This window comes from Metopolophium dirhodum, chromosome 2 (assembly GCF_019925205.1).
Source record: "Metopolophium dirhodum isolate CAU chromosome 2, ASM1992520v1, whole genome shotgun sequence".
NCBI lineage: Eukaryota > Metazoa > Arthropoda > Insecta > Hemiptera > Aphididae > Metopolophium > Metopolophium dirhodum.
In genome coordinates, this window is record NC_083561.1 from 3319349 (window position 1) to 3331650 (window position 12302).

General features: G+C 27.8%; 1 protein-coding gene across 1 annotated transcript; it reads right to left on the reverse strand.

Moving 5' to 3' along the window:
- Window positions 1–2708: 2708 nt before the first annotated feature.
- Window positions 2709–12202, reverse strand: LOC132939417 (chitin deacetylase 1). Its single transcript, XM_061006573.1, has 10 exons — window positions 12014–12202; window positions 8828–8922; window positions 8299–8410; window positions 8106–8233; window positions 7835–8040; window positions 7107–7263; window positions 6812–6950; window positions 6449–6695; window positions 6187–6378; window positions 2709–3029 (listed from the first exon to the last, which is right to left on the reverse strand). The coding sequence occupies exons 1-10, from the start codon at window positions 12066–12068 to the stop codon at window positions 2921–2923; spliced, it is 1440 nt and encodes a 479-aa protein (XP_060862556.1). The 5' UTR covers window positions 12069–12202; the 3' UTR covers window positions 2709–2920.
- Window positions 12203–12302: the final 100 nt, after the last annotated feature.

Genomic DNA, 12302 nt, shown 5'->3' on the forward strand with positions numbered 1-12302 from the left:
ACGAAACAGCCCCACAATTTGCCAACAACTCTCCACGGAGGCGGATCACGCGGGTGACAGCTAGTAATATTATAGATGTAAAAAATGGTCTAGGTACAGATGCCGAATACGTACAAATATGCGATTTAATGTTGTATTGCACACAACTCATACTAACTACAAACAACCAACACACTCTATTTTTTTTTATTTATTCTTGTAAAAAAATAATGGGACCCACTGACTGGTTTTAAAAAAACTTTACAAATCTTGTAACTATGGGCAGCATATAACTGTTTAATAATAGTTCGTATTAAATCAGTAAATATATTTTTTACAACATTCATTGATTATAATACAGTGTAAAATTGTCGTAGCCTATATCAGATTATTAATTATTATTATGTTTAATATCACAGCAGTGAATAATTCGTCCGAAGCCAAGATACAATCCACTACCGAAATAATGATACAGGTGTTTGACGATCTGCGGCAAAGTCGTCCTAAAAGATTTCAAGACAATGATATCACCAGTTTAAAACTGCATCGACGATTTATATCTTTATCCAACATGCAGTGAATTTCCGAAGTCGTATATAATTCTCAAACGTCGTATTAGTGAACCCAACAGTAGGTACTTAGCCTAGGTAAGTACTAATTTTCATGATACGTTGTAATGTATTACGTCTTGAAAACATTATATAATTAAAATAAATGACAATTTAATAGAACATTTTGTATTTTCGGACTTAGTCGCCCGAGTGCGTCCCGTTAAGTATATCGTAGCTTTTTAATAGTTCTAGTGCGTCCATGATGATATCGCTGATAATTTTGATATATCTCAAGTGCTATTAGACAGCTTATAAATCAAAGTATAAAAGTTTCAACTCGAAATTATTGATAGGTATATTCTGATATTCAAACTCCAAACAAATATTTTTACACAAATAAATATTAATAATATATTGAATACCTACGGTTATGATTATTATTTTATTATTTATATCAGTTTTATATCTGTCATAGCCTATATGTATGTAAAAGTATAAAATATATTTATTTCGGGAGAAATTACTAATACATTTACATACCTATACTCTATAGACTTAATTAGGTAGTCAGTATCTATACTACCTATCTAATACAAGTATAGGTACAACCGTTTGATACCTAAAATATATTTTTTAAGTTAAGTTTAAAAATGTTAATATTAAATATCTGTTAACTCATTATAACTATTAACCATACAAACATAATTATTGATTATAATTAATTTATAATATTATACTAATATATTATTATTAATGAATAATGATATTATCAATTATGTACATATTAACTTTTAATCATAGATACAGTTACGGTTACCGGGTTACCCATCTACTTATAGTTTAAAATTTAAATTGTTAAATACGTATGTAAATAATTATTTTTCAAACTCAAATTATGATATATATGTTACCCGCCGCAGCGAAGAAGGTCGTATCTCTGTTTTTAAAATTTTTTTTTTCAAGTTGTCATAACTTTTTTTGTGTATAGTTCCCGTGAAGACGGTAGTAACTGAATTTTATTGTATAGTACATCTTTGATTGTTTTATGCTACTATCAGTTTCGCGATAACTACACAAAAACAGATGACAACTACAACTACAAACTACTAACCTTCTTCGCTGCGGCGGGCGATGTGATATGTGACTAAGAAGTTAATTGAGTAAATTTAATTTTAAAGTATTAGGTAATTTAACTTGATTCAGTTGTATACTTGTATCTATGTAAATTGTTATATAAATAATTAGCTGATCCTGTGCACTTCGTTGCCCGTTAAATGTACCAACTCTATATGACTCAAACTTTGTTCAATTCGTTATTTAATATTCGGTGTATGGTGTTCAAAATTTATCTTAATTTTTCTGTTGCCTGGAATAAAAATTCTAATTCGCAGCAGTATATTATAAGGTAGGCAATCTATACCTGCGGTAGATCGCGGACCCAGTGCTGTTTGTACGTAAGTGTATGATTTAACTCTAAAGTATCAAAGTTATACCAAGTTTATTTTGATAAAATACGGTGGATTAATATAATCAATTAATACATAACCCTAACCTAACCTAACTGTACTAAAATCCGTTGAATAAAAAAAAACCAAATTTAACCCTTTTTAATTTAGTCCATCTTCTTCCCAGAGATCTGCACACAAACATTCATTTATATATAATATAGATGATCCTACGCACTTCGTGGCCCATAAAAAATGACAAAAAGTTGTGATTGTTCAACTTCTTTTTGATGTAACTCACTGCAGTAAGTGCAACTCAGCCACCCTGGTAGGCAAAGTGTGAAAATTCCATTTGATTCATGTTTTTACCTGATCTGCCCGATTAACCAATAGCAAACAATAATAAATAAATACTATTTCTATTAATTATTTCTCCTATAACCAATAGCAACCATTTATAAACAAATATTTCCATTGTAAATCTCAAAATCCCTGTTTGAGCACTTCTATTAATTGGTCGTAGCGTGATGTTATATAGCCCATATAGCTTTCTTCGATGAATGGACTATCCAACAAAAAAATAATTTTTCAATTCGAACCAGTAGTTCCGGAGATTATCGCGTTCAAACACACAAACCTTACAGCTTTATAGCTTTATATATTAGTATAGATTTGTTGGCACTAGTAGACTATTTAAATATTAGAAATATAGGATTAAATAAAAAAATCTAAATTGTACGAAAAATGTTTTAAAACATGTATTGTATACCATTTATAAAATTCTAAAAAACTTTATTATTTATTAAAATAATTAGTAAAACATTTAATTGGTTTTTTGTCAAATAATTTAAACTGAATTAAAAATAAAAAATTAAATTAATTGAAAAATTGAAAAAAGAAAATAATAAATATTTTTGGTTTATAAAGTAAAATATAATTATAAAACTATTTTAAGTTGTCTGGAGAGTACACATCGGCTCCAGCAACACCAGTTCCTTTTGAATCACCCAGCCATGGATATTTCCTTGGACACTCCTTACACGTTGACAAATATCTGTAATTATATCATACATTCATTATTAACTTGTTTATCTAAATCATATAAAACAACTTAATTTTAATACTTTTACGTGTTGACTCAATTTAAGAGGACGTATCACCGGTTTTTTACGATGGTTCAATTTTTTAGCAAGTTATGCGTATATAATATACCGTAAATTAAAAATGCTCATAACTCACTTAAAAACTGAATTATCATTTATCGTAAAAAACCAACGTACAAACACAGATAATGTTCTTACCATCAAGTTTCATAATAGGTCAATTCACTCTCATGTTTAAACTAACGAAGCTACTGAGCGTAAATTTGGTATTTTACGCACTGGTAAGACGGAGACAAAAAATACCAGTGTTACGTCCTCTTAACGTTGGTAAATATTTGTGTATAAATACGAACATATTATGAAATATACTATTATTTATATCTATATAGATTTTAACATATTAAGTATGTTATGTTGTTATGTGAATTGTGGAATATCTAGTTATTCTGCATATTTCCCGAGATTTTATAAAATTACTAGCTGATTCCGTGCACTTCGTTGCCCGTCAAATGTACCAACTCTATATGACTAAAACTTTGTTCAATTCGTTATTTAATATTTGGTGTATGGTGTTCAAAATTTATCTTAAGAGTATTCCACCCGGTGATTTTCTGTCTTTGTCTAACACATACACCACATAGTATTGTAGACGTGATTTTTGCCAAACATACCAATTGATCTATAATGAAGCGATAAGAATACTGAAAACAGATTTGAATTCGTCGTCAAGTCTACTTAAAATCGATTTTCCCACATTTTTGATATTATCCCCCCGAATTCCAGAAAACGCCATATTAAAAAAAGAGTATTTAAACATTTTTGTATTTCAATTTTTGGAGAAGCTAAAATAAAAATTGTGGGAAAGTCAAGAAGACTTCATGACAAATTCAAATTTTTTTTTATAATTCTTATCGCTTCATTAGATCAATTGGTATGTTTGGCAAAGAATCCATCTAAAATCCTATGTCGCGCGTGTGTTAGACAAAAACAGAAAATAACGGTATGGAATCCCCTTAACTTTTCTGTTACCCGGATTAAAAAATCTTATTCGCAGCAGTATATTATCAGGTTGGCAATCTACCTGCGGTAGATCGTGGACCCCGTACTATTTTACGTAAGCGTACTTATGATTTAACACTAAAGTATCAAAGTTATACCAAGTCTGTCATTTTTACTTAATTCCACCTACTGTGGATTAATTAATCAATTAATACAACATCCTAACCTAACCTAACCGTACGAAAATCTGATGAATAAAAAAAAACCAAATGTAACCCTTTTTAATTTAGCCTATCTTCTTCCTAGAGGTCTAATCTATCCATAAACATTCATTTTCTTATATATATTTATATATTGACAAGAAATAATAATACAAATCAACAAACATGCCCGATTAACCAATAGCAACCAATATATAATACTCTATTATTATTTTAATCTGCAACAATAAACTACATTTTTTATTATTTAGTTTATTTTTTTCTGGACAGATGGCGTCACTATTGTATTTTTTACATCCAGATTTCCTACTTTTCCGGTGGATTTTCCTAAAATTTTCTTTCATAAGAACCTTCTCCGTGATATACTCTTTCGATTAAAAAAAAAATCAAGAAGATCTGATAAGTAGTTCCGGAGTTTAGCCTGTAACGAGATTTTCATTTCACATTTATGTAGTTAGATTTAAACATTTTCTGTATTGCCAAGTATTAAATCACTAAATTAAGAAGGTATTTGTGCAAATAAATTATGTAGTAAGTTGGGCAAAAATTGAAAAAATATTAAAACTACAGTTCGTATTTGATTTCTTATATTATCTTATCACACATATTATAATTTATAGACAAGCTATATGCGATAGGTGCAGTGTTTGGAAAGAACGTTGTTCATGAACACTTGTTCTTCACACGTTCACGTTCATATTTAGTGAACGATACGTAAACGTCACTCGTTTTTTTCAAATAGAACGTGAACGTGAACAACGTTTATATATTTAATGAATTTGAACGTTTTTTAAGACGTTCAAATTTATTTATTATTTAATAAATATTGATCGATACCTACTATAATGATATGATATAATATATTACGAATTATAAAAATAAAATACATGAAATTCCAATGGGCATGCCTGGACATAAAAAAACAATAATATTATGATTTCCACGATTTTGTATTCGTGTTTAAAGTTTAAACGATGCATACAAATAAAATAAAATAAATTAAACGAAAGATGAAATGAACGCATTTATATTTTAGAAGAACGTGAATGTGAACGTGTTAATTTGAAAAAAATATGAATTTGAACGTGAACGGGTTCCTTTTTTAAGCACTGAACGTTAACGTGAACGAATTCATTTTTTTAGTGAACGTTCCAAACATTGGATAGGTGATAGTGGTCGCATAATTTTAAATCACTAACAATTATCAAGGTAATACAAATTGTGAATGCACTCAAAAATAATTGTCATATTTCTCTATTCTCTATCATTATTACCTTGACATTACCAAATTTTAAAAATATAAATTGTAAGTTTGTTACCAACTTTTGTTGATACTTAACTACTATTAGTACCTACTTAGGTATGTACTATATATATTACACATAAATATATAATGTTTATTCAACTATATTCAACAGCCTACCATGATACCCTGTATACGCAGTACGCAAGTTTATGTCTATAAACGTTACTTTACCAACTTCAATGTCTACAACTAAAAATTATATGAATATAACAAAGAATGGTTTTACATTTTAAACGAAGTACAATGTTGCTAAATGAATTTGTACCTACGTCAAAATGTTATGGAAGTAATCAGTGTATTAGCTATAATTAGCAATATATAATGATAAATATATAATATACCTATGTATAAAATTATTTTTGTCTTTAGTTTTTAGTTATTTATAAATGAAACTTAAATATAACTTCATATTTTATATTCCTCACTAGAGCTTAGTCATTGTATAAAATGCCCGATTAATATGTAATCATTTTTATATTTCCCACCGTACATAAATATATCGCCCGAACATGTAATAAGAATCTCAGTTTAATACTTTACTCGTATAGTCGTACCTAATACAAACATATTATAGTAAATTACCTCGTTCCGACAACATTAGTTTCCGGATGCTTAAATGATAACTGACATTTGTTAGGTAAATTACAAGGTGGCGAAGGTAATTGATCGGGTTTATCACACATCCATGGTTCAAATCCAGACAAATCTTTAGTGGTCTTTGGGTCAGTCATCCACGTTAATGCTTGTGTAGTTGTGACAAACCATACGTCCGGCCTAAATTGAAAATGTAGTTGTAATTATTTAAGTTGTTATCAGCCCGTGCAATTATATAAATATTGATTACTGTTTATTTGCCCAGTCAATGAACTTATGCAGTCCATCTTCAAGCTCTTTAATTTGAAACCAGTTGGTGTGGAAAGGCATCATGTAAGGCGCTCGATTTTGCGAATAATACCGTTCGAAATCTTCACGGAGCCATTCGAATACTTCATTAGCATCATGACTATGCAATACACATTGATCTAAATATGGGCAGTGACCGCCTTCGTAAGTCGCCACGTAATGAGCGTTCAAAGGAACTTCCCATGTACCTGCAATTATTATTTGAAAAATGTAACATTAAAATGTACATTAATTAAAAAAAAGAGTAAAATTATCAAACTCAAATTGATTATACTTTTTAATATTTTTTTGTCTAGAAATTAACCTTTAAATGATTTGGTTGGGCAAGTTCCAGACTTGCATTCGTGTGGAATCTTATAATCTAAAGAGTATGGCCATATTGGTACCCTAGACGGAGGTATACCGATTGAACTATCATATACGAACCCGTAGTCTTCGATTACCTAGAACAAAATTAATATAGTAAATCAAAGTCAGTACTTGGAGAGCTCTAAACATTTTCCAGTCATGTTATGTTTTTAATGCATTATTTTAAAACTATTATTGTATTCTATTAAAGGGAAATCTATTGTATATATATACATAAATAATATAAAAACCTCATATTGTGTGTTTCTACCAGGCTTCAGGAATGGTGCTCTCATACCGACTATATCGCTTTTGGTTAAATTTGCAAAGTTCACTAAGATTTCTCTCATTCCAATCATTTCAGCGACCCACTCTTCGTATCCCTTATCATGTAGGCCTTTTTGTAATCTACAAATACACAATTTAATAAATGAACTTTATTTAACAAATATGTATATTATCTATTAGAATATGGATTTTGAAGCACACTAACTATAGAATAAGCATTTAAAATAAATTAACCAAGCCTTAAAACAAGCTATAAAAGCGGATTTGTTTTTATTATCGTTTATTTAATTATTAGTTAAGATAAGTTAGTAACTAGTCATTAATAAATCGTTAAAAAATAATTTTAAATAATAAATTAAATTCATGCTCACAAGACTGCTCGGGTTCAATTGTATTTAAAAATAAAATAAATTCTACTTGTATATGTTTTTAAAAATAATTAGAACATTGCCATTTATTTAAACTCTAAAAAGACATTAAAACCGAATAATAAAAAAAAGCAAAACGTTGAACATTTATTATTCTTGCATCAAATATACAACTAATAAAGTTAGTTGTATATTTTATTAATTATTAATTAGTATTGTGGCTTTATAAACATCAATAATTTAATTTATCTGTACAATTAACTTATAAACCTATACAATTGTTTGAGTACATTATGTTATATTGTATATTTTTTTACACTTACGACACAGTTTCAACAGCAATCTCATGGCCTTTGTGTGCGATTTCTTGTACCATGTTATAGTCACAGTATTCGTGGGATATAAAGAATGTACCTTTAATGAGACATCCATTAGGATTTTTCTTATTGTGGGAAAATACTTTTTGATAGTGATCATAATTATTTTGATTTAATGCTCCGTCAAACGTTAACAATATCATTTGAGGTGTCTAAAAAATTGTTGGGGATGAAAACATAGTCAAAATATTATCTAGATAATAGTTAAAAAAAATACCTCTTTTGGGTCCAAGCCACCAGGTATGATGGTTCCGTCTCTAGAGCAAAAACAATAAGGTAATGTACACTGGCTTGTATCACATTTTGGAGCTAAATCAATAGGATTCTCTGTACTCGGAGCTTCAGCTAAATCAAGTCATGATATTATATTGTTAGTATTGTATTGCATACTAATATGAATAAAACCTTACTTGAAGGAAGAGGTCCACATCGTGCTTCATTTTTAAACGTACATAATTTATTGACATCATCAAAGTATAAGCCAGCTGGACAACGATTTAAGTATGGAAAATTATCTACACACTGAAAATATGATCGTGATTAGAAATATATACAGAGTATCTCGCGAGGATTTATCCATTGCGATATCTCCTGAGATAATAAATATATAATAAACCTGTTATTTTATTAGACTCGCAGAGAAAAGGACTACATATATTTTATTTTTTAATTCAATCTAATTTTTTGGTAAAAAAGTTTAAAAAATAATTTTTTTATTTTTGAAACAATTGAAAATAACCATTTTATAGAGTTTATTTTTCTAAAAACTTTGACCTTTTAACATTTTATTTTCATTAATTTCATGGTTTTTAATATATTTTTTTAATTTATAGGTAAAACCGATTTTTGTCTGGACAGCGAGTCCCCCTCTATGGTTAATGGGTATATCCTCACATGACATCCCGTATACCCATTTATACAATCGAATGTATAAAATACCTGATAAAATCGACGACATGTAGCTGGATCAGCATAGTTTCCGTTTCCACCGACTTCAGGGCAGACAAAAGTTTCTGCAGCAGTTTCACATAACACTAAAATTACATTAATTTAAAAACATATTAATATTAAGTTTTATTTAATTATTATTTTATAAAATGCCATTACTCTATCATACAATTATTATAAAGTATAAGGGAAAAAAATATCAAGGTTCTTATCATAATAAACTTTGTATTTAAATAATAGGTACAAATTATAAAACATTATGAAATTTCATTATAATTATAAAAGTATATTAAATATTTTGTATGTAATAAGTTTCAAGGTTATTCTCGTTCACAATATTTTTTGTATTAGAATAAAAAAATATGGAGATAAATCAGTTAAAAACCATAAACCTTTTTACATTTATAAATATAAAAAGAAAACGTATCAATAACAGTCAAAATAAAACCTGTTATGATAAAAAAAAACCCAATAAAGGTAAACAATTTGCATTAGTATATAGGTATGTACAAATTTAGTTAACAACCTCTTATAGAAATTAATTTGAATATTGTAATTCTATCACATTCGATACGAAGTCACAAAATGAATACTGGTTATTTGTGAGTTAGTAACCGCATTCATTTTTATACATTAAGGAGGGCTAAAACAATTGTGAGTAATAAATTGAAATACATTTATGGATAATTAATAAAGATAATATATCAATTCTTAAAAAAAAATGATTTCATATTAGTTTATTGCTAGGCTTATAAGTTAAAGTTTTATGTTTTTAGCTTCAATTGTAAATTTGTTTAAAACGAATCAGTTTTATCTTTCAGAAATATAACATGTAATAAAGCATTTAAAAAAACTATAAAAAAAATGGGTACACAAATAATAATAAAAAAGATTATTTATTGATCTATAGTTACAGTTATTTATAAATATGTGCTCGCATTGTATTCTACATTTTTATATGATTAAATTATAAAATTTACAATTTACTGGAATAGTAGGGTTAATATAAATTAGTTTGGTACACCATGTCCTGGGAATGTCTAGTAAAGTTCAACGTTCTTTAGCGACCTTAGCACATATTATAATTATTAAAAAACTCCACATACATTATTTTTTTTATTATGCTCCAAGAATAATAATTACATAACGATGTATGAGAAGGTATTGTGGGAAGTGATAGTAAACCATGTGGTATACACATAATCGACATTTAAAAAGATGAATTGAATTGTTACGCTTTCACAGTAAGGCCGAATATTAATCTCAACATAATATTGTCTGAAATGATCAGCTACAAAAATGAATAAATCGTTGTTACTTTTTATAAGCCACGCTCATACATATTTAAAAAATCTTAGACAAAATACTGATTTGATGAGCATGTTTTATATTTTCCAGCATTTATAAATTGTCATTAAATGTTATTTGAAATCGGTTTCACTGATTTCACTTTTACCCACCGTGAGCTTGTTACGATTTATTACCAATTTCTCCAAATATAAAATAAATTATAGTAACTAATATCAAGCAGGTGACTTGTTGATTTAGATTGAACATACATTTATTTCTTGAAATTATGATGACTTTTAAGTACACGGAATTTTAGGTTAAATAATGTTCGTAACTCTGAACAAAGAGAGTAATATTTATTGGTTTTATGATGATGTTTTTATATTTTTTTAGTAAACGTTTTTTCAAATACAAAAAAAAAATAAAAATTTAAATTTAGGCCTGTTTCTTGATTAAAAATTGAGTCTAGTTAATACATTTATTAATTAGTTTTATGATTTTGATAGTATTTTTCCATACTATTAACAACTGCAAAAAATATCAATAAAAGTGGGTTTTTTAATTTTAATTGAACCTTGCTCAAAATCCTGTTATGAATACAATGGTTTATAGCATATAATATTAATACACAAGCTTTTCAGTATTTGGCACCAATATTTGAATCTAGAAAACTCAACATCCGGCCCCTGTGTTTTAAATAACGGTCTGGCTTTTTTTAAATTTAAATTTAATTCACCGGGAACTAAAAATGTTAGGGAACTGGTAATTTAAATAAAAATTTCAATCTATTTCTCTCATCCCATAATATAAAAATTGTGTTGCCTATCAAGGAAATTTAATTTAATTAATTTAACAAATTTAAACTTAATTAATCATTTGTTTGGCATCAGTTTGAAAAAATAACAATAGTATGAGCAATTGTTTGTAATTTGTATGTCACTGTCTTAATATGTAAATATTTATTAAATTTTAGTCTTTAGAGTCAGTTGACAATAATAATAGGTACCTATGTAAAAAAAAGTTATAATATTTTTTTCAGTGAAGACAAGAAAAGGTATATTTATACCTACATTTATTTTATATTTTCAGTTTGATTCATCTTTATTACCAATTTGATTAATACCCAGACAGTAATTTTTTGATTAATAATATTATTATAACATTGTAATAATGAATAATATTAGTATAACGTTATTGTAATACTATTATAATATTATCATTACAAAATGCTGTCTGGGTATATAGGACATATGGGTATATATTTAAATAGTTAGTTGTGCCTGCGATATAAATATAATTTAATGGACAACACCTTAAATACACATTAGTTTGTTATAACTGAAAAATGCAGACTTCGTTAATGGTCATGACATTATAGGTACCTGCCTACCTACCTATAGTATTTATAAAATGCATACTTATATAGCTATTATTATAGCTAAACTCCTAGCTCGAATATAATATTATGATCGGCATACTTAATAAGTCTTTGAAAAAGAATAAGTTAAATTACAAACAGTAAGTATACAAAATATTACATTAATATGAGTATTACATACTAGTAAATATCTATACAGATAAAAATTGAGTTTAAAAGTGTACAACAATATTATTTTAACCTGTATATAGTTTATATAAGCTTAAAGTTGATTAGATAATTTGAAATATGCTTTACAAAACTTAAGTTCAGCAATAATCCTATTATGTCCAGTTACGTAAAATATTTAACGAACTCTATGCAATTCATAAAATATATTATACAATATACATATACGAGACAGTCAAAAACGAGTATCTACTGTGTTGATGACTTGTATAGTTGTATACAGTTTAATATTACAGCTAATAGCACTATTTTTAAAATAATTTAAAAAACATAACACTTACCGATTGGGCAAAAGTAGATCGCGATCACTGCGATCACTTTAAGTGCAAAATCCATTCCTACGTCGTAGTCTAAGTTTACGAGATCACAAAAAAAAAAAAAAAACTAAAAATATTTACGTCATTTTTTCGAAAGCAATATTGTTTATTCAACCAGTGACCAACTTGCTTGCGTACTGTTGCTGAACTGTGTTGTACAGGTACACTGTGTACGGTGGTAACCTAAGGTTGACCACTTTCTCACACCATAACCAGTTCCAAGAAAATTTTTGATTCATCATTATCATTTTTA

Bases quoted from the DNA above. Each gene is read 5' to 3' on its own strand.
- LOC132939417 (XM_061006573.1), bottom strand. From the start codon at position 12,068: ATGGATTTTGCACTTAAAGTGATCGCAGTGATCGCGATCTACTTTTGC. The intron at 8,041-8,105 runs GTATTTTTTTTA...ACAATTTTTTAG, and splicing joins GTGGCTTGGACCCAAAAGAG to ACACCTCAAATGATATTGTT. The intron at 6,696-6,811 runs GTTAATTTCTAG...TAATAATTGCAG, and splicing joins CCCAACCAAATCATTTAAAG to GTACATGGGAAGTTCCTTTG.